The sequence below is a fragment of the Rhodotorula toruloides genome, assembly GCF_000320785.1.
Source record: "Rhodotorula toruloides NP11 unplaced genomic scaffold Scaffold18, whole genome shotgun sequence".
Lineage (NCBI taxonomy): Eukaryota > Fungi > Basidiomycota > Microbotryomycetes > Sporidiobolales > Sporidiobolaceae > Rhodotorula > Rhodotorula toruloides.
Window position 1 is genome coordinate 354,908 of NW_015622978.1, and position 27,274 is coordinate 382,181.

General features: G+C 62.7%; 13 protein-coding genes across 13 annotated transcripts; 5 read left to right on the top strand and 8 right to left on the bottom strand.

Moving 5' to 3' along the window:
- Positions 1 to 275: 275 nt before the first annotated feature.
- Positions 276 to 4,454, bottom strand: RHTO_02460 (Rho guanyl-nucleotide exchange factor; the record flags this gene model as incomplete). The annotated part of the gene is made up of 4 exons (XM_016416135.1): positions 276 to 910; positions 966 to 1,899; positions 1,955 to 4,014; positions 4,322 to 4,454. 4 exons carry the CDS (start codon positions 4,452 to 4,454, stop codon positions 276 to 278), a joined length of 3,762 nt encoding a protein of 1,253 aa, XP_016271963.1.
- A 600-nt stretch (positions 4,455 to 5,054) lies between these two features.
- RHTO_02461 (DNA-directed RNA polymerases I, II, and III subunit RPABC4) lies at positions 5,055 to 5,402 on the bottom strand (the record flags this gene model as incomplete). The annotated part of the gene is made up of 2 exons (XM_016416136.1): positions 5,055 to 5,075; positions 5,226 to 5,402. The coding sequence occupies 2 exons, from the start codon at positions 5,400 to 5,402 to the stop codon at positions 5,055 to 5,057; spliced, it is 198 nt and encodes a 65-aa protein (XP_016271964.1).
- A 454-nt stretch (positions 5,403 to 5,856) lies between these two features.
- On the top strand, positions 5,857 to 7,238 carry RHTO_02462 (cystinosin; the record flags this gene model as incomplete). Its single annotated transcript, XM_016416137.1, has 8 exons — positions 5,857 to 5,885; positions 5,956 to 5,994; positions 6,060 to 6,117; positions 6,181 to 6,222; positions 6,277 to 6,435; positions 6,503 to 6,762; positions 6,833 to 6,901; positions 6,965 to 7,238. 8 exons carry the CDS (start codon positions 5,857 to 5,859, stop codon positions 7,236 to 7,238), a joined length of 930 nt encoding a protein of 309 aa, XP_016271965.1.
- A 476-nt stretch (positions 7,239 to 7,714) lies between these two features.
- Positions 7,715 to 9,360, top strand: RHTO_02463 (mannose-1-phosphate guanylyltransferase; the record flags this gene model as incomplete). Its single annotated transcript, XM_016416138.1, has 7 exons — positions 7,715 to 7,752; positions 7,866 to 7,968; positions 8,035 to 8,069; positions 8,193 to 8,244; positions 8,323 to 9,065; positions 9,127 to 9,200; positions 9,299 to 9,360. 7 exons carry the CDS (start codon positions 7,715 to 7,717, stop codon positions 9,358 to 9,360), a joined length of 1,107 nt encoding a protein of 368 aa, XP_016271966.1.
- Positions 9,361 to 10,142: 782 nt separating this feature from the next.
- Positions 10,143 to 11,328, bottom strand: RHTO_02464 (priA protein precursor; the record flags this gene model as incomplete). Its single annotated transcript, XM_016416139.1, has 7 exons — positions 10,143 to 10,198; positions 10,261 to 10,356; positions 10,415 to 10,456; positions 10,516 to 10,882; positions 10,946 to 11,055; positions 11,115 to 11,163; positions 11,227 to 11,328. 7 exons carry the CDS (start codon positions 11,326 to 11,328, stop codon positions 10,143 to 10,145), a joined length of 822 nt encoding a protein of 273 aa, XP_016271967.1.
- Positions 11,329 to 12,718: 1,390 nt separating this feature from the next.
- RHTO_02465 (acyl-CoA N-acyltransferase domain protein) lies at positions 12,719 to 14,117 on the bottom strand (the record flags this gene model as incomplete). The annotated part of the gene is made up of 2 exons (XM_016416140.1): positions 12,719 to 13,826; positions 13,987 to 14,117. The coding sequence occupies 2 exons, from the start codon at positions 14,115 to 14,117 to the stop codon at positions 12,719 to 12,721; spliced, it is 1,239 nt and encodes a 412-aa protein (XP_016271968.1).
- Positions 14,118 to 14,339: 222 nt separating this feature from the next.
- On the top strand, positions 14,340 to 15,893 carry RHTO_02466 (Methyltransferase-related protein; the record flags this gene model as incomplete). Its single annotated transcript, XM_016416141.1, has 4 exons — positions 14,340 to 15,032; positions 15,104 to 15,525; positions 15,590 to 15,686; positions 15,753 to 15,893. The coding sequence occupies 4 exons, from the start codon at positions 14,340 to 14,342 to the stop codon at positions 15,891 to 15,893; spliced, it is 1,353 nt and encodes a 450-aa protein (XP_016271969.1).
- A 495-nt stretch (positions 15,894 to 16,388) lies between these two features.
- RHTO_02467 (uncharacterized protein) lies at positions 16,389 to 17,992 on the top strand (the record flags this gene model as incomplete). The annotated part of the gene is made up of 2 exons (XM_016416142.1): positions 16,389 to 16,797; positions 16,872 to 17,992. The coding sequence occupies 2 exons, from the start codon at positions 16,389 to 16,391 to the stop codon at positions 17,990 to 17,992; spliced, it is 1,530 nt and encodes a 509-aa protein (XP_016271970.1).
- Positions 17,993 to 18,376: 384 nt separating this feature from the next.
- On the top strand, positions 18,377 to 20,284 carry RHTO_02468 (uncharacterized protein; the record flags this gene model as incomplete). The annotated part of the gene is made up of 4 exons (XM_016416143.1): positions 18,377 to 18,691; positions 18,779 to 18,904; positions 18,959 to 19,057; positions 19,118 to 20,284. 4 exons carry the CDS (start codon positions 18,377 to 18,379, stop codon positions 20,282 to 20,284), a joined length of 1,707 nt encoding a protein of 568 aa, XP_016271971.1.
- A 261-nt stretch (positions 20,285 to 20,545) lies between these two features.
- On the bottom strand, positions 20,546 to 21,314 carry RHTO_02469 (uncharacterized protein; the record flags this gene model as incomplete). The annotated part of the gene is made up of 2 exons (XM_016416144.1): positions 20,546 to 20,909; positions 21,052 to 21,314. 2 exons carry the CDS (start codon positions 21,312 to 21,314, stop codon positions 20,546 to 20,548), a joined length of 627 nt encoding a protein of 208 aa, XP_016271972.1.
- A 236-nt stretch (positions 21,315 to 21,550) lies between these two features.
- Positions 21,551 to 23,728, bottom strand: RHTO_02470 (mitochondrial chaperone BCS1; the record flags this gene model as incomplete). The annotated part of the gene is made up of 12 exons (XM_016416145.1): positions 21,551 to 21,753; positions 21,809 to 22,137; positions 22,256 to 22,359; positions 22,416 to 22,493; positions 22,546 to 22,614; positions 22,675 to 22,749; positions 22,811 to 23,022; positions 23,079 to 23,111; positions 23,173 to 23,372; positions 23,429 to 23,520; positions 23,580 to 23,597; positions 23,660 to 23,728. The coding sequence occupies 12 exons, from the start codon at positions 23,726 to 23,728 to the stop codon at positions 21,551 to 21,553; spliced, it is 1,482 nt and encodes a 493-aa protein (XP_016271973.1).
- A 387-nt stretch (positions 23,729 to 24,115) lies between these two features.
- On the bottom strand, positions 24,116 to 26,287 carry RHTO_02471 (major facilitator superfamily protein; the record flags this gene model as incomplete). The annotated part of the gene is made up of 11 exons (XM_016416146.1): positions 24,116 to 24,264; positions 24,323 to 24,532; positions 24,596 to 24,786; positions 24,851 to 24,972; positions 25,031 to 25,096; positions 25,155 to 25,184; positions 25,235 to 25,438; positions 25,497 to 25,542; positions 25,598 to 25,736; positions 25,792 to 25,851; positions 25,909 to 26,287. The coding sequence occupies 11 exons, from the start codon at positions 26,285 to 26,287 to the stop codon at positions 24,116 to 24,118; spliced, it is 1,596 nt and encodes a 531-aa protein (XP_016271974.1).
- A 390-nt stretch (positions 26,288 to 26,677) lies between these two features.
- RHTO_02472 (small nuclear ribonucleoprotein F) lies at positions 26,678 to 27,209 on the bottom strand (the record flags this gene model as incomplete). Its single annotated transcript, XM_016416147.1, has 5 exons — positions 26,678 to 26,702; positions 26,758 to 26,775; positions 26,839 to 26,903; positions 27,021 to 27,140; positions 27,198 to 27,209. 5 exons carry the CDS (start codon positions 27,207 to 27,209, stop codon positions 26,678 to 26,680), a joined length of 240 nt encoding a protein of 79 aa, XP_016271975.1.
- Between the last annotated feature and the right edge of the window lie 65 nt (positions 27,210 to 27,274).

The following is a 27,274-nucleotide window of genomic DNA, read 5'->3' on the forward strand; positions in this document are numbered from 1 at the left end:
GTGCGGGTCTGCGGGTCTCTGGGAGTCGCTCGAGTCGAGTCTAGTGATTAGCGAAGCACGCGAAGGCCAGCAGAGCGCAGCGAGAAGAGCGAGAGCGACCACGGGAAGCGACGACGAGGGCAGCGCACAGCCTCGACGGACAATCCGAGAACAGGGAGCATTACAGCGGCCAATAGAAGGGAATGCCAACAAGGGGAGTCAGGGCGTGAACGAGTCGGTACAGAGAGGTCGTGAGTGATGCGAGAATACGATGCCCAGGCGAGAGAATCATCCGTCTAAGTCCTCCTCCTCCCTCCGCCGCTGCCGAACGAGTACGCCAGCGAGTCGATGCCGAGACCATGCCCATCCGCACTACCAGCCTCGGGCACCCTGCCAGCCTGGAAGCCCGTCGCAGCCCGAGTCGACGCCGACAACGACGACGGGGCCAACTTCGCCAAAGCCCACTCAGGGCTGACCGTCTCGGGCGAGACGAACCGTCCCTCAGCCGCCATCTCCTTCCTCACGATGCGCAGACGCTGCGTCCACCACTCGCGCTCGGTGTCGGCACCCTCGCGGCCGCGCAGAGAGGTCGACGGGGCAGTCGAGGCAAAGTGTCGCTCGGCTTGCGTGATGGGCGTCGTACAGCCGTTCAAAGGCGAGGCGAGGGACTGCTGTTGTGCAAAGTCGAGCGGGAGAGAGAAGGCGCGCAGCCAGCGCTGGCGGTCGAGGTGGGCGGTCGAGGGGGAAGAAGGGGAGGGCGTGCCGTGTGCCGAGCCTGGGCGGGAAGCGGTGGGAAATGTGGAAGACCCCGGCGAGGGGGTCAAGGTAGCCGGGAGCGTGAGGAAGATGGAGCTAGTTGTCGAGCCGGGAACGAGTCGCGCAGAATCCTTGAGGACCGGCGCCAAGTCAAGTTCGACGAGACTTTCGTGCTCTGCAAAGGAGACTGTCAGTCGAGCTCGAGACCGCGAGAAGGACATGATGCGCACCCGTTTTGCCGGAAAAGTCCGTCACGCCCAACACGCGCGCCACGCCAACACCCTCCAGCACCTTGAAACTCGCCGCCTTGTCCGCACCCTCGCGAAAACTCGTCCTCGACCCCTTCAGCATCTTCGACAAGTCGTCTCGCTTGGGAGTCGCGAGGATAACGACGTCAGAGAAGACGAAGACTTGAACCGTCGATTCCTTCGCGCGGGTCTTGAGGAGACGAGTTGAGGACGTCGTGAGAGGGGGAAAGTAGGAAGGCGGCGAGGAGGGGCGCTTGGAAGGTTTGATCGTGCCGGTGTGCGAGTGTGAGTCGGAAAGAGCCGGAGGGGGAGGGCGCCAGTCTTCGCTCCAGGCGGAGGAGGCAGTCGAGATCATCGAGGTCGGCCGGCGCTTCCACCCTCCGCGATCGACGCCATTGTTCGATACCGGCGTCGCCGGCGAAATCCACCCGTTCGACGAGGTGTCTGACGTCCAAGTCGCGGCGGATGACGAGCCAGCCGAAACAGAACTCGAGCTTGAGTCGGCAGATACAGTTGATACCGGTCTCGAGCCGTCGCGAGGTGTGAGAAGCGGCGGAGGAGGAAGCGACGTGCGAAGTCGCGGACCTGGGGCGCCATTCGGTCGACGAGCCTGCTGGTCCCGCACAGCCTGCGCCTTGGCCCTCGCCCTCGCATCCATCTTCAACACCGCCCTGTCCCGCTCAGGTACGTGCACCTGCTTCAGCGTGCCCTGCAAGACGAGCTCCCTGTCCCGCTTCGCGAGCTTGAACCCCTCGGGCAGCCCACGCAGACGCGTCTCGAGCGCCTTGAGCTCCTCGTACTCGTCTTCGCGAGCCTTGACCTCTTCCAGTGCGCGAATCATCGAGTCGGTCGATTGGTAGAGGACGAGGGTGGCGCTGAAGTCGGGGTGGTCGCGAGGCGTGAGGTCGCAGAATTGCTGTGTAGGGAGGAGGTCAGCTCGACACGGTGGGTCAGGTTTAAGGGCAACGCACCTTGAAAAAGAGCGGGTACTTCATCAACCGCTGTACCGGCTTGAGCAAGAAGCTCGCAAGCGACAACCCTCCACACTCAGGCCTGCCACTCTGCAGCCTGACAAACTCGCCAAACCGGTCGAGCGGGTTCGCCGCAAGCTCGTCAATCAAGTTGGTGACGACTTCGAAGCGAATGAGGTAGGGTTGGTAGGCTTCGAGGCGGGAGACGAAAGGGAGGAGCGAGTCGGCGAGGTGGGTGACGATGGGCGATTGGTGTTCCTGCGCGCGCTGGAGGGTGCGGAGCATCTGCGAATGCAGGACGATAATTTCGTCGAGCCATTCGAGCAGGCGCGAGACGGGCGGCGGGACGTTTTTGACCCACGTGCCGTTCCGACTTCTCAGCGGCACCGTGAAGAGCTGCATGACGCCCTTGATCGACTCGAGAAACATGCGCTCCGTCTCGCTCAGCTCCCAGATGACTTCCTGACGCCGCATCTCGACATCGCCGTACGAGGCAAGGAGGCGCGAGTACGTTCGGTTGTCCATCGTCGAACGCCATGTCCGGCTCGAATCGGGCGAATGGGTGAGAGAGGAGTATGCGAACGTAGAGGGAGGCGGGCGAGCGGCGGGAGGAGGAGGAGAGGCGCGGCGGAGGGAAGGCGAGTGCGAGCGAAGAGGCTGCGGCGACTCGCTTCGAGTGAGTGACGAGAAGGACGGCACGGAAGAGAGAGGTGCGGAACGAGGCGACGGCAAGGTGTCTGAGCCTGTTCGTCGTCGCCGCACTCCGTCGCCAGCATCGGTGTTTGTCCGACTGCGCCCAAAACCCAACCCGCCCGTCAAAATCGCCGACAATCGGTTCGTCGATTTTGAAGAGCTCATCCCGCCGGGTCCGCTCGACAACCGGCGAGAGGCGACGACGTCGTCTGACGTTTGGCGGTCAAGCGGCGGGCGCGGGCCGGGGACGAGGTAGCTGGGAGAAGTTGAGCGGCGAGTACCGGCGCCGGGCGGGAGAGAGAGGGTCGCAGTGCTGGAAGGTGCGGGAGATGCGGGGTTGCCGTCTGAGAGTGATGAGACGTGCGAGAGGTGTGGCGTGCTTGGCGAAGGAAACGAGGATGAGATGGACGGTGTGAGGGAGAGGGAGGGTGTTCCTGAGCGGGCGGAGGAGTCGGCGAGAGGCGAGTCGTCTGGCGGCGAGACTTGGCGCGTAATCGGTGCTTCGGTGATCTCGGCAAAGTCGTAGATGGTCGGCATGCGGGCGGGCGGGATGTAGGAGGACGGCTCGGACGACCCGAACTTGAGAAAGTCGAGGTCGATGTCGAGCGGGTCGGCGTCGTGAGCTGGTTCGACTCGAATGTCCTCCGCGAGCTTGGAAAAGCGGTCGTGCCAGGACGTGCGAAAGTGCGATCGACGCGAGAGGTTCATACCGCGCTTGTCCTCGTCCGTCGAGTCCTCCTCGTGCTCCCGCTCCTCCTGGACGAACCCTTCACGCTCCTGATCCCGCCCTGGACTCCCACGCGCATAGCCGTACGAGATCTCAGGCGAACCCAAGTCGTCGACCAACGGCACGGTCGGGATGAAGGGCGAGTTGTCGAAGATGGTGGCAAGTCCAGGGTGCCCATCCGCGATTCCATTCGAGCCACGTCGCGACGACGCTGCCCGCAAGTTCGACCACGAACTCGTCCGCGACCCCCAAGCCCTGTCCGACCCTTCGTCCGCATCCTCGAAAGCCGTGTCGCCGCTCGTCTGCGTCGAGACGCTCACTTCGCTCGGTCTCCGACTTCCATGTCCTCCCGCCGACGAGAGCCACTTGTTGTGAGCTGATCGAGTCGACGAGAAGCTAGGTCGTGCAGAAGACGGCGCGACTGGATCGTCCTCGTCCTGCATGAGTAGCGGTTTGGACAAGACGGCCCCTCCGCCGAGCACGACGAGCAGCGTCGACCCTACGACGGCTGTATGTCGAGCGTACGCGTTCGACGAGCGTACGTGCGGATGTCGAGGCATGGCAAAGCGAGGCTGCCGGGGCGGCGACAAGGGAAGAGGACGAGGACAGCAGGGTAACCGTCCGAGTGTCGGCTTCGCATCTGTTGCGACGCACACACAGATAGAGAGTTTCGGTGTCAGCACTGCTCGCGTGCGTCGATCACGGCACGGTGCGTTCCGGCGCTGTCATCCTCGAGAGAGCCCTCGAGGGGACGAGGGTCGGCCCTGTCGCTCGCCTGCCCGTACGATGCAGCCGGAGACGCTTGAGACCTGCGTCCAGCGTCCTCTCTCGAATGCGCAAGTCCGCCCGGCCGGACCCTTCCGTCGCTGTCGTCGCAGACACTCGCCTCGTCCTTCCCACAGCGGACGAAGCATGTCGTCAGCCCGCTTCCGAGTGAGCGTACGCACCTCGTGCCAGTTGAACCATCCCCTTCGTTCCTCCCATCCCACCGCGCGCCCCTTGCGCCATTGTGACCGCCAGCCTCGTCGCTTGCTCGAGGAGCGATCGCCCTCCGGCTGCCGCGACGAGAGGCGCCATCATGGCCCGGCGCTGGCTGGGTGAGCCGAGTCGAGCGACTGGGCGCAGCGGTGCAGGCTGGGCTTGTTCCGGAGCTGGCGGAGCGAGAGAGGCGAGGTGGTCGACAGAGGTGGATGGAGTCGTGCGGAGGACACCAAGGGTCGCGAGGTGTGCGACGAGCAGCAGGATTAAAGCGATACAGGCAGCAGTGTACGATCAAAGAACGCTCTGTACAGTGCAGACGAACGAAAACCGCTCTCTCGCCAGCCAGCCTCGCTCGCACACGCAACGACGAGCTCCAGGAGACGAGTTGCAATGATTACCTCTCTCCGCAACCGTGTAATGAACGGTATGAACTCGCAGATCGCAGGCATCCATAATGAAAGAGAGGAACCGCTCGAAGTTGCTCGGTCGTCGAGGGATCTCGCGAGCATGAGAATGCGGCTTCTTGAGAGGTCACTGGGGATGCAAAGGCATGACCTTGCAAGAGGATGACTGTTGATACAGCTCGCTCGGGCTGCACTAGACCGAGGAGGGAGAGCGTAGCTGAAATGGAGAGGCGAGGCGAGATGCGAGGGGGTGGAGTAGAAGGCGAGGAGGATTGGTCGGAGGAGGAGGAGACGACTATCGCGCCTCAAACTGGACCTGCGGTGGAGGAACGTCACTACATTACTCTTGCGCATCCGCAAGGCGAGTAGAGCGGGACTTACCACTGTGCGCAGAGACGACGACCAAGCACAACCTCGTCAGCTCGCACGTCCCAACTTCGACGAAACCAGCGGAACGTCGCGACGCACTCCTCTTGATCCTCTTCTTGTACATAACCCGGCACCCACACTCCCTACACCTAATCGGTTCCCTGGCCCTGATCTCGTTCGAAGCGGCGCAGTCGGCGCAGAGGTACTCGACGGCGGGGTTTGCTTGTGCGCCGGGTGCGCCGGCGCGGGAAGGTTGGGCGCCGGGGGCGTTCATCGTGCAGGGAATGAGGAGGAAAGGGGAGGCAGGAGGGCAGGGAGGGGGCGGTGTCCGAGCAGTGGGAGATGGAGGGCGCGAAAGGGAAGCTGTAGGGCGAAAGACGAGCTAGTCAGCTTCGTGAACCGTATTTGCAACCGTGGAGCATCCCGCGAGCCGCCCGCAGTGCCGTGTCCCGCCTCGCGTGCCCCGTAAGCAGCCTCGGAGAGATGAAGCAGGAGAAGGCGACAACAGGACTCGGCGGCACGGGAGATAGACGCAGGACGCACCGTAAGAACTGTAGACGGCTATGAGCGCTTTCGCGAGACTGCCGGATGGGTGACGCCGCGAGCTGGAGCGGTGGACGAGGCGAACCAGCAGGTTGCTCCCGAACGACGGACTCGCTCGCGCTCTCCTTGCTCTTTGTGCTCCTTGACGACTTCTGTGCGGCTACGGAGGCCAGGCAAACGCCGGCATGCTCTTCTTCTGGGCCGCGCTGTCGCAGCAAGTCCCCGCTCTCTTGCTCTCCTCATCACGCCAGACTTGGCTAACTCTGCTCGCTGTGCTCGTACAGCCTGCTAGGTTGGACATACACAGCTGCTTGGTCCATTTCGTGCGCGCGATCGCTCCCCTGATATGGACGTCGGGGACGGTAGCTCACTGCTTGTGCTTCGACAGGTTCTACCCCCAGTTGATCCTGAACTGGCGGAGGAAGAGCGTGACGGGGTTGAGCATAGTGCGTTTCCTCACACACGCTCTCAAGGCAAACCGCAGCCGACGACTTCAAGTAAACGAGCAGGACTTCCTCACCCTCAACCCGGTCGGTTTCCTCTGCTACTCTGTCCGTCCTCTCCCCCTCTTCGTCCCTCCTTCTCCGCTCACGTTCCCCGCGCAGATCTCCAACCTAGCCCTCTACTCGTCGTCGACAGTCCGCGCCTCCTACCGCGCCCGCCACGACGGCCACAACCCCCAGGTGCAACTCAACGACGTCGTCTTTGCTGTGCATGCGTGTGTGGTGGCGGGGTTGACGTGGGGCCAGAGCTGGGTCTATCAGGTGCATTTCTCTGAGCTTGCCAACGAGAAGGGAGGACGGGCTGACGGGGTGAGTGGATGGAGTGCAGCGCGACCCCTCCCAGCGTCTCTCACCCTACAACCGCCTCATCCTCCTCGTCCTCTTCCTCTCCCTCTCGCTTCTCACACTCCTCGCCACGACCCCCCGCCTCTCCTGGCTCTCGCTCGTCCTCTTCCTCTCCTCCGTCAAACTCTACGTCTCGGCAGCCAAGATGGTACCCCAAGCTTGGGTGAATTATCAGCGGAAGAGTACGGTCGGGTGGAGCATTGAGAATATCTTGCTTGACGCGACGGGGGGTTTGCTTAGTCTGTGAGTTGGTCTCCAAGCTCTCCCTCGAATGATCAGGGAAGAGCTGATGAGCTTGTTGGGTGGGAGGTAGAACCCAACTCGTCCTCGACTCGTGGATTGACGGAGACTGGACAGGCATCACCGGCAACCCAGGCAAACTGTTCGTCCCCATCCATCCCCTCGCCCCTCCGGTCCAACGCTCACCCAATGTGATTCGTCGCAGCGGCCTAAGCCTCCTCGCGCTCGCGTTCGACGCGTTGTTCGTCGTGCAGCATTTCGCGTTGTATCGCGGACGACGAGGCAGTGGAGGGAAGGAGGAGGATGCGGAGGCTGCGGCGGGCGCGGGGAGAGGAGACGGAGGTGGATCGCTGGGTGATCGGGGTGCGTTGCTGGCCGCGGAGGAGGAGGACGAGGACGACGAGGAGGCCAGCGTGCGGGTGCGAGGGACAGAGCGCGAACGTCTGTTGCGGCCACGGACAGACGGCGCGTGCGTGTAAGATGCGAGGCGTGTCATCGTGAATATGTTGGCAATTGTTTTCCTTGTGTGTGTTCTCCGGACTGTCTCGGTTCGTTTGGCCATTCGTTCGAGGGTGCTCTCGCTCTCTCGCCTCTTCTCCTAGTCTTTGAGCTTGCTGTTGCCCTGGTCACCGTTCCCTCGTGAGTACAGCACTCTACAACTCGCACACGCACACCCGGACTACCCGCTCGAGGCCACTCGTCGACGAGCGCGTGTCGGTCGCGCCTCTCTCGCTCTTGCTCTCTGACCGCTCACCTCTTCCTCGTGCCGTTGCGCAGATCCACGCCCACTCTACCCTTCCTCTACACTCCTCACAGTGAGCTACACCACCCACCTCGCCCGCGCGCGAACGAGCGACCCGCAGCGGGTCCACCGTTGCCCACCGCCAGCCTCTTGATCTCCCGCTCACACCTCGCTCGCCCTCCCTCCTTGCGAACCTCGTGCAGCTCGACAAAAATGCCCGGTGACCTCAAGGCCCTCATCCTCGTCGGCGGGTAAGTCCTCGCTCTCCCTGCGCCGCGTTCCCGGACCAGACACGTCCGATCGCGTCCCTCCAACTCTCGCTCGACGAGAACGTGCAACGCTGACAACGGTGCATGGTCTACAGCTTCGGCACGCGTCTCCGCCCCCTCACCCTCACCTACCCCAAGCCCCTCGTTCCCTTTGCCAACAAGGCCATCATCCTCCACCTCGTCGAGAACCTCGTCAAGGTGCGCTTCCCTTCCCCTCCTTTAAAGCGTTCGACGTGCTGACGCGTCTGCTGTGTACGCACGCAGGCTGGCGTCAAGCACATTGTCCTCGCGGTCAACTAGTGAGTCCGCCCCGCTTGCGTTCTCCGCGAAAGCGCAGGACCCGCATTCACCGAGGGGCCAGGATCGCGATCCTGTCTCGACGGTCCGTGCACGACGTCGTACTGACATGCAACGTCGCGCAGCCGCCCGGAGGTCATGATCTCGGTGTTGAAGCAGTACGAGGAGAAGTACAACGTGAGCAGCACCGCCTCCGACTCTTCTTCTTCTTTCGCGTCGGGGATTCCACATTCTCACCAGCGTGTTCATGCGCAGATCACCATCACCTTCTCGGTCGAGAACGAGCCTCTCGGCACGGCTGGCCCGCTCGCGCTCGCGCGCGACGTCCTCGGCAAGGACGACGCGCCGTTCTTCGTCCTCAACTCGGACGTGACGTGCTCGTACCCGTTCGAGGAGCTGCGCGACTTCCACCTCGCGCACGGCGGCGAGGGAACCATCATGGTGACCAAGGTTGACGAGCCGTCCAAGTACGGTGTCGTCCTCACCGTCCCGGGCCAGAGCACGATCGACCGGTTCGTCGAGAAGCCCAAGGAGTACGTCGGAAACCGCATCAACGCCGGAATCTACATCTTCAACCCCTCGATCCTCGACCGCATCGAAGTCAAGCCGACCTCGATCGAGTCCGAGATCTTCCCCGCCATGGCGCGCGACCGCCAGCTCCACTCGATGGACCTCGAGGGCTTCTGGATGGACATCGGACAGCCCAAGGACTACCTCACCGGAACGTGCCTCTACCTCTCGTACCTCACCTCGAAGAAGTCGCCCGAACTCGCAGACCCCGCCAAGCACGACGCCGTCGTCGCCGGCAACGTCATCATCCACCCGACCGCGACCGTCGACCCCACCGCCGTCATCGGACCGAACGTCATCGTCGGTCCCAACTGCCAGGTTGGCGCGGGTGCCCGACTCCAGCGCTGCGTCTTGCTCGACGGCGCGCGTGTCAAGGCGCATGCTTTTGTCCAGTCCAGCATCATCGGATGGTCTTCCAGCGTCGGCAGGTGCGCACAGTTGAGCAGAATTCGAAAACCCGACCCGGAACTGACCTTTTTAACCTCGCAGGTGGGCCCGAGTCGAGGGAACGACCGTTCTTGGCGACGATGTGGCGGTCAAGGACGAAGTGTATGTGAACGGAGGTGAGTCTCTCTCTCACTCTACGCTTTCCAGGTGGCGGGCCGCTCGAGAACGGCCGGACGGAACTTCGCGAGCTAACCTTCGTCTCACTTCCCCACAGCCTCGGTCCTCCCGCACAAGTCCCTCTCGTCGTCCATTTACGAGCCCTCCATCGTCATGTAAATACCCCCCGCTGCCGCCCTCACCAGCGCCTCCGCCCGCCTCTTTCGCCTTTCGCGCCCGAAAACCCCGTTTATGTCGTGCCTTCCCTCTCTCGCCCGTCGACTCGACAATCGTAGACGTTTTCTCTCTCCCTCCACACTCTCTCTCTCTCTCTCGCATCGCAGCACCCCACCCTTTTGCGCGCGCATCAGTCATCGCTCTATACACTCGCTCGCTCCCCCCTCCGTCCCCCTCGATCTCGCTCGCTCGCTTGGACTCTTCTCTGGCTTCTGCATTCGGACACTGTTCACTCCATCACCATTGTCTGCGCTGCGAGTGCGGTGAGGGGAGGAAGAAGCGAGAGCGGCGAGGAGGGGGGCGTTGCGTTGGCGCGGCTCCTCGTCGGCGCGAGTGGCTGCGCTGCTTCTCCAACGCCTCACACAACACTTAAGCTCATGACGAGCGAAGGAATGAGAGAGACTGATGCGTTACGGTATCGTTACAAGACGAGGGAGAGGGAGAGGGAAACCCGGCGTTCGAGCGCCGGTCTATTCGGTTCGAGTCGGTTCGAGTCGGTGAGGTACTAGCTACAAGCGGATAAAGACGCGAAGGATCAAAGCTCGTGTGTGCGAGGCGAAGTAAGGAAGCGTGTGTGGGTGAAAAGGGAGTGAAGGAGGAGGGGCGGGAGAAGGTCGTGCGAGTTGCGTCGTTAGATTGTCCGATGGAAAGGGGTATATGCGCGTGTTGCGCTTGAGGAAGAGTTTGACAGTAAGTGCAAGTGAAGTAAGAAGGAGGACGAAGGATTAGACGCAAGCGCCGAAGCCGTCCTTGCTGTACCGCCAGCCGCGGAAGCAAGAGCCTGTTGAATCGCCACGGTGTCAGCTTCGTTAGGCAGATGGGAGAGGTAGGAGGGGGACGCACCGACGTGGCACTGCGAGTCGGCGCACTGGACGGAGAGAGCGCCGGGGATGGCGAGGCAGTTCTTGCCCGTGTAGCCAGAGCCGACGCAGCCGCCGCCTGTGTGCGAGATCCTCGTCAGCAACAGATCAGATATAGCGAGAAGAGGTGAACGCACAGGCAGTCAGACTGTTGGTCGTGTCGACGCACTCGAAGCCGCCTGCGGAGGACGAGGAAGGTCAGTTTCGGACTCGCAGCGTCGAACCGCGACGAGCGCACCCGATGGAAGAGGGCAGGCAGTCTCACCGTCAGGGCAGCTGAGGTTCGCGTCGCCCTGGACAAGACGCTCCGACGACTTGGGTCCGAAGACGTCCTGGCTGCGACGGTGAGGGAGGGTGCCGAACTGGCGACGGTGGCGGGAGCGAGCGCGTCCCGAGGGCGTGAGGATGCAGCCGCCTGCGCCGTCAGGGAGGTAGCCGGGTGCGCAGGTGCAGACCGAGTAGGTGCCGAGGTCGGTGAGCGTGTTGGGCGGAGCGCAGCCGCTGTTGGGCGCGCAGATGCCGGTCTCCGTGGCGTAGTAGCCGTCGTTGCAGGCGCAGGCGCAGGTGCCGGGACCGCCGCAGATGGGCGATGCGTTGGCCGTGCACTGGAAGCGAGAGCGAGGTCAGTTGCCGTCAAGTCGAGGGGAACGGAGGGCAGCGCGACTCACGGCCGGGCAGGCCTGGTCAGTCGAGCCGAGCTGAAGTACATTGACGCAGGCGCAAACCTTGACGAGGCCGAGGACGGAAGCACGAACGCCGACAGTCGCGCCGGGGCAGCCTGGGAAGACGAAGGAGGTCAGCGTCTTATTTCCGTCAATCAACGACGCCTAGACATACTGCCACCTCCGAGCACGTTGGCAAAGGCGTTGAGGTTGACGAGCGAGCCCTGCGACACGGTGGAATGTCAGCGACTGCGCAGACGGGAGACGAGGAAGCGAAGCCAACGCACACCCTGGAGGAGACTGGCATCGAGACCCGGAATGGAGACGATCTGAGCGGCAGCGCCGGCAAAGAGGAACGGGAGAGTGGGGAGGATGCGCTTGATCTGCATCGTAGGCTGAATACTGGTTGAAGGCGAGGAGGGACGAGGCGAGCGTTGGGAAAGCGAAGGTGTTGTGAAAAGAATGTGAGGATGCGTCGAGATCAAGCGAAGGCTAGGCGTAGCTGTCGGAGCTGGAGTGAGGCTGGCGGGAGAACGAGTCGACGAGGCGAAGTGAGGGAAAGGAGGGAGAGAGAGGAGAGCAAGAGCGAGGTCCCGTGAAATAGCTGCGCGGCGACCGAGAAGCTTGCGTCCCGCGAACTCGCTTTTCCTCCCAACGCTGCGTCCTGGGAACGCCCGCTCTGCGAAGAACAGCGCGGACGTCCAAGACAAGTGACCTTGCGCGCGAGGGATGACAAGCTCAAGTAGTTGGAACCTTTCGCAGGCGATTGACCTGCCTCGCTCGGCAGAGATCTGCGGCGTGCGTTGCGTCCTCAGCGCAGGCGTTCCCAGGCTTCGGCGAGGAAGGGGCAGCGCAAGAGGAGGGAAATGACAGCGCCGTTGACCTTCCTCTTCGGGGAGCGGAAAGGTCGCCAGCCTATCGCCAGCGAGTACAGAGCCCGCAAACGTAGAGCGCAAGCTTTTGAGCAGGAGTCGTGCTGGGAACGGCGGAAATGCAGCCGGGCGCACTCCGCTCCTCGAACACCTGCTCCTCCTCGCCCGCACCGCGCCGCAGACGTCTCTGCGCGGCTCAAGGTAGGCCGGGTGACGACTGCGAGCTCAACGTACAACCAAAGGAGTCCGTCCGACCTCTTGCATTTGCCGATCAAGCTTCTGCAGAGCGATGCGGTTGATGAAGACGAGGAAGTGATGAGAAATGGCGAAGCGGGAGGAGGCGCAGCGGGGCTTCCTGCATTCCCGCAGCCGCTGGGAGAGAGTAGTCTGATCCTGTTGTAGGCCCGGGAGATCGCCCGAGCGGTGAGAAACGCCCGGCGAGGTGGTTGCGAAGAGGAAAAGCGGCGGCGGCGGCGACGAACGACGAGCGGCAAGTCTCCACAGAGCCACATTGAGAAAGGCAGATGCGATCCTTCTTGCTAGCGCTTTGCTGGAAAGGCAGCGCGGCAGTTGGGCGCAACTCGAGGACGTCCGGAAACCCTTCTCCGCTTCTCCTCCTCTGCAAACGGCATCCTGCCATCGTTTCTCATGCGACCGCCAACGCCGCAATAGCCATCCATCGATTCTTTGAGCGTGACGTTCAGTCGTGTAGACGACGACCGAGCATGATGACGGTCGCAGGCGAAGTGTGCGAAGGTCGAGCCGGTCGAGCAGGCGAAGAGCGGGATAGTCTGTGTATTACGGCGTGCGATGTAGGTAGGGCATGCGAGAGAGAAGGTATACGATAGAGCGAGCGAGGACCCAAGAAGACCGACGGACCCAGAGAACCCGGAAAGAGGACCACACCTTACTGCTGCGACTTCTCCCACGTCGACCGCTTGAGCACCATCGTCCTGACGTCCAAGTCGAGCGGCCACAACCTCTCCGCGATCGACTTGGCATGCTTCTTGCCGACGGCCGCACCGGGCCCACCAACAATCGGCACCTCGAGTTCCGAACCCTTCGGAACGAGTTCGAACCCGTGTCGCTCGAGCACTTTGCGAAGCGACTTCTGCACCGTCGGACGGAGAGCGACGACGATTTGTTTCGCAGGTTCGACGGGCGAGTCGATGGATGCAAAGGCGTACTTGGTGACGAAATCGAGCAACTCGTCTTCGATTCCGGCTGAGCGGAACGACATCGAGGTTGCGAAGCGGCGGAGGTGAAGGGTTCCTTCGGGGAGGGAGGCGGAGGGGTCGAGGGTGAACGAGGTCGGAGAGGCGCCGGATGAGGGAGTTGGCGGAGTAACGGAGACGGAGGGAGTCGTCTGCTTCGTGCGCGAGCGGAGGTTGCGAGCGGAAGAGTCGGCTGTCGCAGACGTCTCGGCGGACGCGCTGACTGTATCGGCAGAGAGACTGTCTCCCGACTTTTTTGCCTCCTTCTTGCTCGCCTCGGCCGAGGCGATGATGTGGTCCACGACCGAGTCGAGCGGCTGGCCGGGCTTGCGTCCGTCGAGTCCGACGGCACCAATGAGGCGGTTGTCGTACTCGAGGACCCAGAAGCCCTTGCGTTCCTCGGGTCGCGACGTCGACTCGCCCTTCGCTGCCTTCTTCGGCACGCCACCGACCGCCTTCTTCTCGGCCTCGACGTCGTAGTACGCCTCGATGTCCCTCAAGTCTTCCTCGCCGATCGTGCGGCGCATCTCCATCTCGAACAAGTTGCGATGGCGCCATTCGAACATGGCGAGGATGGCGATAGGCGGCGCGATAAAGAGCGGGAGGATGAGGAGGAAGTCGGCGAGGGTTTGGCCGTACGTCGAGCCGAGGTTGAGTGCTTTCGGCGCGTTGGGGTAGATGTAGTTATGGATGAGCGCTGGGTAGCCCGAGGTGAAGCGGGTGATGAGGAAGTGCGAGAGGGCGAGGCAGGCCACGAGGGAGTAGGGGGTGAAGAGGGCGGCCTGGTTCGCGAGTGAGGATCTGTGGGGAGTCCTCAGGCCGTCAGAGACTGCGTTGGAGCGAACGAGGGCGGCACGAGGGGAGGGTCGACGAGGCAAACACCTTGCGTCTCCCTCGTCTGCTGCAGCTGACGCTCTGCCGCCCGCAAATCGGGCAAGAGAGCGAACGAAAAAGCACGTACGGCTCCATGACGCTCGCGCCGACGAGGTAGCGGACGAGTTTCAAGTCCGTCTTTGTGTCGAATGGGCGGATGGCGGCGGGAGGCGGGGCGGCCATCGTGGGGTCCTGCGGGTCTGGCTGTGGTTGCTCCATGTCGCTCGAGTGTGGTCTAAGCAGTCCACCAGGCAGCACGAGATGGCGAGCGAGTGAGGGTCGCGCGACAACTCGACCCGATCAAGCCGCACGTTGCAGACGCATACACCCAGGTTGTATTCGACTAACAAACTGATTACAAACTGATTACAAACTGATTACAACCCGACTTGTATCCCATCAGCTTACTCTCGCACTCCTCCATCCCGCTCATCACTCAGAATGCTCTTCGACACTCCTCTGCTGAACCTCGCACCCGTCGCCTCATCCTCCTCGGCGGGCACACCGTCGACCGCCCCAGGTTCAGCGGGCAAGAAGCGCAAGCGGTCAAGCTCGATCACGCGCGACGGGTCTGGCGCGCAGGATGGAGGGAACGGGGCGCTCCCGAAGGCCGAGATCAGCGTCGAGAAGTTGCTCAAGAAGATGAAGCAGGCGGAGGGTGGGGCGGCCAAGGCGGGAGGGAAGGACGGCGTGAAGGAGGGCAAGGTGAAGAAGGACAACGGGGCGCAGAAGGAGGCGAGTGTGGCTGAGGGCAAGGGAAAGGAGAAGGTGAAGGAGGCAGCGGCTCCGGGGCAGCCGGGCGAGGGGAAGAAGTCGCGGAAGAAGAACAAGAAGGCCAAGGGAGACGTTTCTTCGCCTGTCGGACGCTCCCTCGACCTCCCTGAAGCTGCAACGGCTGCTGCACCTACGACTTCGATGTCTGCTCCCTCCTCGAACCCTCGTCCTCGCCACTCCGCACCCAGCCAGACCGTTACTGCCTCGACTTCCACAGCTTCAGCGAAAGGCGGTTCGGTGCAGGACAAGCTGCGTGCTCAGCTGGCAGGCGGCAAGTTCCGCATGCTGAACGAGACGCTGTACACGACGTCGGGCGACGAGGCGCATAGGCTGATGAAGGAGGACGGCGCTTTCGACGACGTGCGTTTGCGTTCGTCTCTCGCTCGAAATCTAGGTTCCTTTGCTGACACGACGCGTGCCTTCTCACACAGTACCATATCGGCTTCCGCTCGCAAGCCGCAACATGGCCCGTCCACCCTCTCGCCCTCATCGCGCAGTCGCTCCTGCAAACGCTCGCACCCAACTCTCTCATCGCCGACTTTGGCTGCGGCGACGCCGCCCTCGCTCGCTCGCTCTGCCCGTCTTCCTTTACCTCGACCTCCTCAGCAAAACTCCCCCCAATCCCCTCCCTCAAGCTCCCCACCAAACTCGTCTCCCAGAAATCCCTCAAAGTCATCTCCTTCGACCTAGTCAGCCAATCCTCGTTCGTCGTCGAAGCCGAGTGTTCGTCTGTCCCTTTGCCTGGTGGGACGGCCGGAGGGGAGGTGGTGGATGCTATCGTTTGCTGCTTGAGTTTGATGGGGACTGATTGGGTTGGGATGGTGAGGGAGGCGAAGAGGGTGCTTAAGGATGGGTAAGCTGCGCCTGTCGACTTTCTATGCAGAGACAGGGTGACTGACAGGTTTGCGCGCTCGCAGCGGCTTGCTCAAGATTGCAGAGGTGACGAGCCGGTTCACCTCGGTCGACGACTTTGTCAAGCTCGTGTCCGCGCTCGGCTTCTCGCTCAAGCACAAGGTGCGTGCAGACGATTTTCCGCTTGCTCCGGCACACAGAATGATTCAGGAGCGACTCGCGCCGCAGGACGAGTCGAACACGCACTTCCTCCTCCTCGACTTTGTCAAGAAAGCCGGCCCCGACGCGCGCGAAGACCCGCACAAGGTGGACGAGCACACGCGCAAGGCTTCGACGTTGCTCAACCCGTGCATCTACAAGCGGAGGTAGCGGGTTGACTCGTCGCTGCGAGCAAGGGTGCAATTCCAGCGCACTCAGTTTCCTCGGCGAGTAGGGTTCGGCTCGGCTTGTGCGTGTTCGACGTTTGCGAGGTCGTGTGAGGCACGGCGAGGGTGCGGGGCAAAATAATCGGGTGTTACTCCGCACTCGTTTCCTCATCGCGGAGGAGGAGGACCTCTCGCTCTGCCCATTCATCCTCTCGCTCGCTCGCTCGTTCTTTGCTTGTCTGTCCGCCAGCGTCGTGTTCGTTCACCCAGAGAGCCACCCGTGCACCATGTGTGAGTCCCGCCGCTGACCCGTTGCTTGCTCGCTCACACCACCCTTCTCTTACTCCCCGGTCCTTGTCGAACAGCGTCCCCGTCCATCACGCTCACCAACGCCTCGCTCGCTCAGTCTGACCACTCGCACGCCCCGCCGCCCCGCTCTACGTCGCCCACCCGCTCCCCAACCTCACCAGCACAGCCTCTCAACCCTGCACCTCGCCGGATGTCGTCCATGGGCAGCCAGCGCGCACGGGCACGCTCACGCTCGCCCGCACCAGCGACAACTCAGTCTCTCGCAGCGCTGCACTCACCGCTCGTGCCCTCGAGCGCGGCGGGGACCACACCTCGCTCTCCTCCCGGACCTGCCCTCGCGAGCGTCGTCACGCGCCCATCGCCCGTCGTGCCCCCCAGCCCGAGCGTACCGCCAACGCCCTCGCTCAGCAGACCTACCAGCCCACGACCACCCGTCTCGCGCGACAGGAGCGAGGAGCCGGCGAGTCCGTCGCGCGCGAGGGACGGCGCAGGTGCGCTGGGCGCGGGACAGGCGGGAGGGTTGTTGCTCAGTTCGGTCGAGCAGGGCGGGCTGAGCAAGAGCGGGAGTCAGGTCGACTTGAATCACATCTTTGAGCGCGGTGCGTCCCCCACCCTCTCGCTCGTTCGTTGAGGCGAACGGGACTGACGGGATGGTCCGTTTCTCTCCGAACAGACGTCGAGTTTGCCCCGTCGCACCACATCAGCCCCTCTGAGGCAGTCGACGTCGCCGTCCCTCCCGTCCTGACCGAAGCCGCCGTCGCCCTCTCGGCCGCAAACGACGATCCCAGCACGGCGCGGGACCTCGCCGCGCTCGTCCTCGACGCCAACTACGACGCCCAAGCCGGCTCGGGCTGGTCGTCGCCCGTCGTACCGCCCGGCGTCTCGCTCCATGCCTGGCGCGAACAGCAGGCGCAGCAGCATGCCTCGCCCCTGTCGCAGTCGGCGTATGCGAACGCGAGCAGGTCGCCGAATCGCGAGACGACGAGGTCGTTCTCGCCTGATTCAGGGTCGGGCGGTCGCGCGATCAGTCCAGACAGCTCGACGGCCTTTTCGGTTGGGACGCCGCCGACCTCGGCAGGAGGAGGAAGTCCGCCGCCGCCGCTTGCTTCGGGCGCACCGGGCTCGCTGGGCGGCTCGTCGCTTCCCCTCGGGCCGTTCTCGCAGCGACTTGCCGAGGCGCTCGAGAACGAGGCGAACAAGCTGCCGCAGGGACTCGTGGGCGGGATGTCGACCGTCTCGTCAAAGAAGGAGACGCCGTCTGGCTCGTTCTCTTCGGACGCGGCACCGAGCAAGCCAGCTACTTTCACGCCTCTCAAGCCGTCGCTCCTCGTGCCTTTCCCGTCCGGCACGCCCACACCCGGCTCGCTCTCCGTCACCGACGACCCGTTCATCTTCTCCTCCGCGCTGTCCACCTCTCCTTTCCAGTCACCCTCCACCGAGCTCTCCCACAACCCACTCACCGCCGCCTCGCACCCCGGCACGCCCCTCGCCGCCCCTCACCCTCGCAAACTCAGTTTCGCCTCGTACGCCGACCTCGTCAACGAGGAGCGTTTGGCAGAGATCACGGGCGAGCGACTCGCGGCGGATGGGGTGTCGACACCTGCGCCTGGAGGAGCGGCAGGCGGGACGGGTAGCCCGACGCAGACGCGCAGTCGGAGCGGGACGAGGGTCGGAGCGCAGGCGCCGTTCGGACTTGTGCCGCCGCCTCTGACGAGCACGGCGTCGGCAGGAGGGAGTGCGGCGGTCGAGCAGTTGGAGAAGAAGGTTGCGGCTGTTGCGCTGGCTGCTGAATGAGCGTGAAGCGACGGAGGTTCGTTCGAGGGTACATAGCTGGTCGTACCGGGTTCTCTGGGTGTTCTTCTTCTTCTTTTGATGGGTTGTGTCGTGGACGTCGTGATAGTGTAGCTCTCTCCACTTCTTCAGTGCTAGTAGTCCTGCAGTACCTTACTCTTCGACTTCGAGACTTTAGAGGACGAGGAGGAGAAGGGACCCTCCACTTCGCTCGCTGGCGCGCTCGGCGTGTGAGACTCGCAGCAGTAAACATACAATCCATCGTCAGCTCGCAAGTCTCGCAGACTGACAGGCGAGATGGACGCCGCTCCCTCTTGCTCCTCCTCTTCCCTCTCGCTCTTCACACACTCGCTCACTCACCGCTCTTGCTTGCTTGCTACATCCAGAATGAGTGGCTCGTCTGACCCCAAGCCCGCGCCCGCTTCCGTCGAGCCTCCTCGCGTGATCCCCGGCTTGTCGACGTCGACGACCCCCACTCCCTCGTCCAAGCCCCGCAAGCGCAGCGCAAAGAAGAAGGACGCCTCGACGCCGTTCGCAGGCACCGTCGAGGGTGAGGCGACGACTCCCTCGGACGTTCCTGTCCCCGTCCCCGTCGAGACTGGAGCGGGAGCTGGAGGGGAGGAGGACCTCGTCATTCCCGAGAAGCAGACGAGCGCGGTCGAGGTCGTGCAGAAGAGGATCAGGTCGGCCAACAAAAAGATCGTGCGTCCCGCACCCGCGCACTCGTCCACCCGAGAGGTCGTCCCACTCCCTTGCTGACTTGACCACGCTCCGATCAACCCACTGCAGCAACGTATCGAAGGCTACGAGGCGAGCACGACGGCGCTGAACGCGGATCAGCAGCGCGCGGTCCAAGGCAAGCCTGTTCTTGAGGCCGTCATCCGCGAGTTGACAGAGCTGCTGGGCGTTCTCAAGGTGCGCTCTCCTGGCGTCCTCACTTCTTTCGCGTCGCTGACACATACTCTGTAGGCTGAGGACGCCGAAGAGGAGACGCGCTTGAAGCGCGTTGCGGTCGTCGAGGAGAAGAAGCAGGCTCGCGCGATCGATGCCGCCGTTCAGGCTTCAAAGGTGCGTGGTTTGACGCCTGCAATGTCACTTGTTCTGGACTGACGGCCTCGCGATTCGCAGGACGAAGCGCAGTCCCAGCTCGTTCTCCTCTTCCAGTTCCTGCACCTCTTCAGTCTCTTCAACCCCCAGTCTGCCTTTGCTCCTCCCGCTCTCCCCGCCGCCCTTGCCAACGCCACCGAAAACGACGTCGCTACTGTCCGCTACCTCTACGCCCAATTCGCCGACGGACCTCTGCTCGGTGGTCGCGACGATGCCATCGAGAAGCTCGCCAAGATCGCAGAGGGCAGGGACGAGGTGGTCCTTGAGGAGCTGGGCGTCACTTTCGCTCGCATTCAGCAGCTCTTGCACGGCATGACTGCACCCCCTCAGCCCGAGATCCCGCAGGAGGACGCCGGACTCGTTACCCCGAACGAGCAGCCCGCTGGTCCCGCCGACTCTGTCGTCGCCCTCATCGATGGCGCGACCGAGGAAATCCATGCGCCTCCTGCTCCCTCGTTCCTCCAGCCGTCAGAGGTCGAGCAGACTGCTGCCGCGACCCCTCCGGCCGAGGAAAAGGTGCAGAATTGGGCCGAAGAGCTCAGCCAGGCGCAGGCTCCTCCTCCCTCTGCTCCCGCCACCCCGACTACCGAGACCGCAAACATCCCCATTACACCCGCGCCGAACGGCCACGCCGACTTTGCCGCCCCTCCCGCCGCGCCGCAGACGCAGACGCTCGACTGGGCTGCCGAGGACGAAGGCGGCCTTCCTCACCTTCCCGAGCTCGCCCCGCCCGTTCCGGTCGTCTCTGTTCCGTCTAGCGGCGCCCAGGCTGCTCCTCTCGCTCCCGCCACCCAGCAGCAGCAGATGACGCCGTCGACCTCGTCGGACGGCTTTGTCCCGGCTCGCCAGCCTCGTCGCACGGGCTCTGAGCGCGGCCCTCGTGGTGCAGGAGGAGGAGGTCCTCACCGTGGCGGCCGCGGTCGCGGACGTGGACGCGGCGGCTTCAACGGCGAGAGGACTGGCTCGTTTGAAGGTCAGGGTGGGCAGGGTGGCGCGGCTGGCGAGGGCAGGCCGCCGAGGCCTGACAGGCAGGACAGCGGAGAGGGACGACGAGGATCGTTCCGTGGTGCCGGACGCGGCGGACCGAGGGGCGGTGGAGGTCGCGGCGGTCGCGGCGGAAAGGGTGGCGCTCAGCAGGGCGCAGCCGGCCAGCCTACCACGCATCCCGCTCCTGCCCCTACCGCCTAGGCACGACCTGCGCGACGGTCTTTCAGCCACTCTCACCCTCTTTCGCCTGTAACCTCTCCCACGCCGTTTCATAGCCTCGAAGCTTTTCTCTCTCCCCGACGCACTCGCATCGCACTCTCCCTCTTCCTCTCCTACTCGCCAAAAGGTCACTCCGGCCGCATCCTCTCTTCCATAGGTTGCATCGGTAGACCGTCGTTGACAAGTGGCATTCTCCCCTCAGGACTTGCGAGATCTACGTCTCGTCGTTGACTGTGCCTGCTCCTAGCGCTTGACCGTATCTCCACCTTGCCCAGCCGCCTCGTCGCCCTCGAGAATCGTCTGCTTCTCGCCCTCATCGCTCGCATCGTCCTTCGTCCCCGCATCCTTCTCGAACGCGCCAAACTCGCTCGTCTTCGACACTCGCGGCTTCTTCTTGTCCTTCTTCTTTGCCTCCTTCTCGGCTCGGCGACTCGCGCGTGACGCTCGCGAGAAGTGCGACTCGCGGATCCAGCCGGAAGTCGTTGAGGAGGAAACTGTGGACGCGTCGGGGTTTGCTGAGTTGACGGATCCGTAGGCGGAGGAATGGAAGGTCCCGTCGGCGTCTGAGCGCGACCATCCTGCGTCGTACGTCCAGGTCAGCCGATCACTGTGGGCGAGAGAAGCGAGCACGAGCGGTCGAACCTGCGCTCGACGGCGCGTCCAGCCCGAACCAGCCGCTCAGGTATTGCCTGGCGAGGCCAACTTTAGCCAAACGTCAAGGAACGGTGGATGGGCGTGGCGGGACCTACGCGGTACCATTCGGACCCGCTTGAGCAACCGGCGTAACTCCCCAAGACCCGCCGAACCACCTCTCCTGCGCCGGTGAAGGTGCGACACCTTCTCCTTGTCCCGCAGCCCTGACTTTGCATTCCTCGTAGACAGGATCGACGGGAACGCTTCGGCCTCGCTTGTGGCGCCGGTATGCGAAGCGCGACGCTGCGACGACGAGGAAGAGCGCGATGGTGCCGAAGACGACTGAGAGTGAAATTGTGAGTTCCGTAGCGGGCTTCATTGTGCCAAATGAGGCAGACGACAAGCGAGAGCGAGCAGGAAGAGGCACGGGGAAGAGGAGGTTGGGCAAAGTCCGCCGGACTTTCCGTCCGCTGTTCACTCAACCTGCGCTCGTTCGCAATGACGAGCCACAGGGCTGGGAGCGCGAGTGAGAGCATAGCGAAGCAGGTAGTAGCTCACGACGCAGCAAAAGTCAACTTAGGAAGGTCGCCTCGAGACGAGGACCTCGTTACACGTCTACAGCTTGGCCAGCGCCCTCACTGGTGACTCGTACGGTCCGTCGTAGACGTTCTGCTCCAGCTCACGAGCGTTGACCATCGCCGGCACGACCTCCTTCATGCTCGTCGCGCCCATCAGCCGTGCGTTTTGGGCAAGTTCTTCGCGCAGCACCGTGGCGACCTTGTTGACGCCTTCGTCACCGAACACGAGCGAGTACATGACTGCAAGGGAAGCGTCAGCTGAGCAGCGTCGAGGTAAGGGAATGGAGAGACGCACAAGGTCGACCGATTCCGACGCAGCGAGCGCCCAACGCAATCGCCTTGAGAACGTCTGTCCCACGCCTGAAGCCTCCGTCGCACCACACCTCGAGCTTCTTGAACACCCACGGCTCGAACTTGCGGATCTCGAGGAGCGTCTCGAGCGAGCTCGGCGCGCCTTCGAGCTGTCGTCCGCCGTGGTTGCTGAGAATGATCGCCTGCGCGCCGTTCTTGGCTGCGAGGGCGGCATCGTCGGCGCACTGGATACCTTTGACGATGATGGGAAGACCACCTGATGCCTTGCGAACCCATTCGAGATCGTGCCAGGCGAGAGTCGGGTCGACGTAGCTGAACATGGCGGCGGAGATGGAGCCAGAGTCGGCGGGCGGCGCAGGAGCAGGGCAGTTGGTTCAAAAGAATGGGTAAGCGGATCGCTGGGAGGGAGAAAGGCTTGTCGGAGGCTCACCTTCCGAGTGCTTGGGCGATACCCTGCGAAGGCTCGTCTTGAGGCGCGTCAGGCGCATCGGGACCCGTATTCTTGACTGCCTTCTGCATGTTCGGGTCCGAGGCCTGCGATGGAGCGAAGTCAGCCAAAGGCTGGCACACGAAGGATCAGCGCAACGCACCGCTTCGTCGTCGAGCTTAGCTCGCTCGTCACGTTCCCGCTTTCCCGCTACAGGGGCGTCGACGGTGACGCAGATCGCCTTCGGAGACGAGTCAGCCGAGAGTTGGGAAGACGGTCGGCGATTGACTGACCTTGTAGCCTGCCTTCGCCACTCGCCGCAGGATATCCTCGCTCTTGGTCCGATCGCGGTTGACGTAGAGCTGCAGAACTTTGTTTGTTAGCGACAGATTCGCACGATGCTGACGACGATGGGGACGAACCTGGTAGAAGAGGATCTGACCCTCCTTTGCTTGCGAGGCGAGCTCCTCGAAGCCGACAGACGCGTTTGCCGACACCTGCAAGCGAAAGTGTCGTCAGCACCGTGCGTGAGGTGTGATGAGTAACAGACGAGCGCACCATGTATGGGATCTGATGTGCCGCAGCCACTCGAGCGAGACACTTCTCGCCGTCCGGATGCGCCAATCGTCCCATCGCAGCAGGCGAGATGTAGATCGGCAAGCTCGACGTGTGGCCCAAGACGGTGGCGCTCAAGTCGACGGTCGTGACGTCGCGCAGGACGCGAGGGCGGAGGCGGACGGAGTAGAACGATTCGCGGTTCCAGTTGTGAGCTGCGCGAGGCGGAACGTCAGCGTGGAAGAGCCAGCAAAGGAGTTCACAAGCATACTCCTCTCGTCGTCTGCTGCGCTTCGGTAGTAAGCTATCGAAGCAAGCGCGTCAGCTCGAAGCGCTACCAAGACCAGGCTCGGACCGGAACTCACCCCAAGCCTTCGGTTTCAGCAGCCGCTCCGCCGCCTTCTCGATGTCGTCCAAGTTCAAGCACGCTCCGAGCGTCATAGGCGCGTCTCCAGCAGTCGTGGACTTGGGAACAGCCTGCTCGACGATCTTCTGCTCCGGCAGCAGGGTAGACATGTCGACGTCGCCGAGGTGCTTGTCTGCCGAGAGCGCTTCTTCAATAGTCCTACAGCGCAACAGTGTCAGCGGAGAGTTGGCGGAAGGGGAGAATGAACGACAAACCCTGGGGGATGGATAGGCTCGTATTCCTCCGTCGCATCTCGTCCCGCAAACTTGAGCAGGATCTTCTGCCCTCCTGGGTGGTTCGTCTGGAACTGCATGCGGTAAGATGCGTTAGCATGGTCTCTGACGCTCAAAGTACAGCTGTGCGCACCTCTGTCAAGTCGTACGCCTGCCGAGCAAAGTGAATGGTCAGCTCTGCGAGACTGGCTTCGGCAGGAAGCGGTTGCGCACCTTGCCATTGATGATCATCCACAGACTCTCTGACGAGTTGTGCTTTGCGATCTCGGCGCCTGTGAGCATCGTCGGCAGGCTTTGAAAGTTGAAGGTGGGGGAGGTGTGAGGACGGGCGAGGGAGAGGTGCCGGCGGTTGAGCGAGCCAGTGAGCTGTCCGAAGCAGTCTGGCAATTGAGTCTAGCACGAGAAGAAGCCTTGCGAGCGAGTGTGAAGACAGCGAGCGAGGCGAACCAGCGGATCCGGGCGGAGCAGACTTCCGACGACGGCGGGGGACAACGTCGCAGGAATCGCAGATGTCTCTCGAGGCCAGGAAAGCATCGATACGTGCCGTCGGGGCACAGACAAAGTCGCCCGGCAGCGAAAGAAAGCGTCCCGCCGACACGACGAGAGGAAAAAAGCGCCGAAAGAGCCTCGTGGCCAGATACAACGACACGATGCAGCGAATATAATGCTCTAAACCACCTTCTCGTCCATCTCTATACCGCGTGTCCGCCGCTCCGCTTGTTGCCGCTCGTAGACAGCCTTCCGTAGCTCCCAGCCGCCTGTCCAGCCGAACCACTGCTTGACGGGGCAGTGCGGGCCGCGCAGGAACAATACGAGCACTGCAGCGAGAAAGGTCAGTAACAAGCGTGAAGCACGGGAGAAACCGAGCGAACGCACGCATGAAACCCGTCAAACCCAGACAAAGTCCGCCTGACGCCCTGTACCCGTAGTCGAGGTACACGCGCGTGCCTGCCGCCGTACCGATCAATTGTCCGGCGAAGATGCAGACAAGGAAGACGGCGGAAAGGCGTGCGCGAGCGGCGGAGGATATGCCGAAGATGCGGGTCGAGTTGGCGACTTGCTGGAGTTGCATGCCGATGTCGAGGGCTGCGAGGCGCCATGAGGCAACATCAGCTCTGTGCAGATATGAGAGCGGCACGCAAAACTCACTGAAGATAACCACGCAGAGCGCACCAATCGAGACGCCCGCTGCGCCCGTAAAGATAGCCTGCGAGATGGCCAAGATGACGATTCCGAGCAGGACGGCGACCCATGGTACGAGGTTGTCGACGAGTCGTCCGAGCAGCGGCGCGGCGCAGACACCGGCGATGCCGATTAAGGCGAAGAGGCCGATTTCGAGGCTGGGAAGAGGCAATGCGTTAGGTCGTCGTCTTGAGACGTCGCAAGGTCCGAGAGGCGACGTACGAGTTGTAATGGTACAGGTCGCCCAGGATAAACGTGCTCGTTGTCCAGAAAGCAGAAAAGATGATCGAGCCGACGCCGCAAATCAAGCATCCTTGGACGAGGTCCGGCTCGGTGAAGAGGTACTGTCGAGCGTAGAACGTTAGCGGTAGGATCGGGGCAGCGAAAGGGGCGAGGGCTCACCTTGACCATCGACCAGAGGATCTCAAAGTAGTGCAAGTCTGGGTTCTTCGCAGGATAGTCGGGGATCTGTAGGCGAGTTGTTAGCTTCCGCGGCGCAAGTTCAGGAGTGAGGTAGCGACGCCACCATCTCGTAGACGAGGAACCAGATGGCAATCTGCAAAGCCAGTCAGCGCCTCGTCCCTTGCGATAGGCTGGCGGATTCACCTGAACTCCAAACGACATGTAGTACAGTGCTGAAACGCTCGCCTTCTCGGCGATGAGGCCGGAAAGGACACGAGCGAGCAGGATGCCGAGCAGCAGGCCGGACAAGACGATTGAAAGGGCTGAAGCGCGACGTTCCGGGCGAGCGAGGTCGCCGGAAAGAGGGAGGAGGATCTGAGGAGTGACGGAGGCCGCGCCGAGGAAGAACTGCTGGGGGAGTACAGGTTACTTGAAGTGAGCAGGCTCAGGGGAATGCGAGACTTGCGCTGATCGCTTGGAAAGCGGCAAGAGACGGGACGAGGGCGAGAATCCTATAGGCCAAAGCGTCAGTCGCTGTTGTCAGGTTGTCTACATGAGGAAACGTACAGGGAGAGAATGGCGGCGATGCCGACGAGCAGAAGTAGAAGCGGTCTTCGCCGGACGAGATCTCCCAAAGGGCAGACGAACGCCAGGCCGAGAGCGTACGACGCCTGGAGGAGCGTCGGGATGTTGGTAACGCGGTCGTCTGTTCGCAGCCCATTCAGCGCTTGTTCCAGCTGGAAGCAGAGAGCGGGACGAACAGGAGCAGTTGAACTTGTCGCTCAGCACGATGAGAATGGGTTGCGGGTAGTACAGGTTTGCTGAAGAACGAATCTGTCAGCGTTCCAACGAGCGCGATAGATTGCAGGACAGCTCACCGACGGAGAAAGTAGCAGCGAAAGCAAAGACGATGTTCAAGAGCAAGCCAAACTCGAACGGCTTGTCCGGGTCGAACCGTAGTCGCGGCGGTATGGGGAGGAAGCCAAAGTCGTTCGTTCCGCCTCTTCGCTTCAGCGTCGGCGGCACTTCTCCATCGCTAGCGGGTCCCACGATCCCCTCCACTTTTGGGTCCGCGTCCTCAACGCCTGCCACCGTCGGCGTGCGCGACTCGGCTGCCTGTCCCTCACCGGGCAGCGTCGCAGTCTCGTCGCCCAGCACGGCTGCCTCCTGAGCGAAGGCTGGCGGAGTCGCCGCCGGATGCGACGAGGTGGAGGAAGTTGTGTCGACAGGCGTCGCAGAGCCTGCAGGGTGCTGCATGGCGGGCAGCGAGCCCTCGAGAGTACGGAAGAGCAATCAAGCGGCGATCGGAGCGAAGAAGCGGGAGTGGTAGCGAGGAAAGAGAGCCAGAGAGAGCGAAGGAAGGGCAACGACAATCAGCAGCTCCAAGTTTGGCTTACAGAGCTGTATTACGTGCGCGGGGCAACGCCACATCGCAGCCTCGGACCAGCGAAGCAGAGACAGGCAGGAGACCCGCAGTGAAGAGCTCCTCTCGTCCATCCAGCGAGTTCTCCGCGCTAAAGTGTCATCGTACTGCGCGGCGGGGATGTCGGATGGTATCGTGGTGTTACAGGGATGTCCTGGGGACGCAAGGTACATAGGGACCTCTTTTGCGATGCGAAGGAGGGCGACATGGCGGTGACTGGGAGACTAGTCCTCTTCTGCGCCTCGGATGCTGCGGAACAGACAGCGTCAGCTCGTTACGTGCTCGGAGGTCGCTCGGAACGTACTGCAAGACGTTGTTGCACCTGCGAGCGGAAGACGGGATCAGCTGTCTGCCAGGACGAGGGAGACGAGCGATGCGAACGCACCGAATGAAGACCTCGCCCAATGACCCGACCGACTGTCCATCCTGGTACTCCTCCGTATTCGCCAACTGCACCAGCCGAGCGAGTGGTGGCGAGTCGTGCGAGGTGAGGGAGGGGGTGGAAGAGAGGACGGTCAGCGTTGCCCCTCTCGCGTTCGGGACGGCGTTGGATGGGCTCGGACGCACCTGGAGATTCATGTAGCTGTCCGTCGACACCAGGTAGCCCTTGTACTCCATCCCCCACTTCAGACGGACCATCACAGGCTTGCCAGTCAGATCACTCAAGAACGGCTTCGGGTTGACAATCTGCGGTGCGAGGGTGGGTCAGCAGTGCCTCAGGAGCACGTCAAAGGCGCTGCTGACCTTGGCAGACATGGCTGGCGCGTGAGGAGGCGAGTCTACGAGGGTCAACCTTGTCCTCCTCCTCCTCGCCTTCTCCA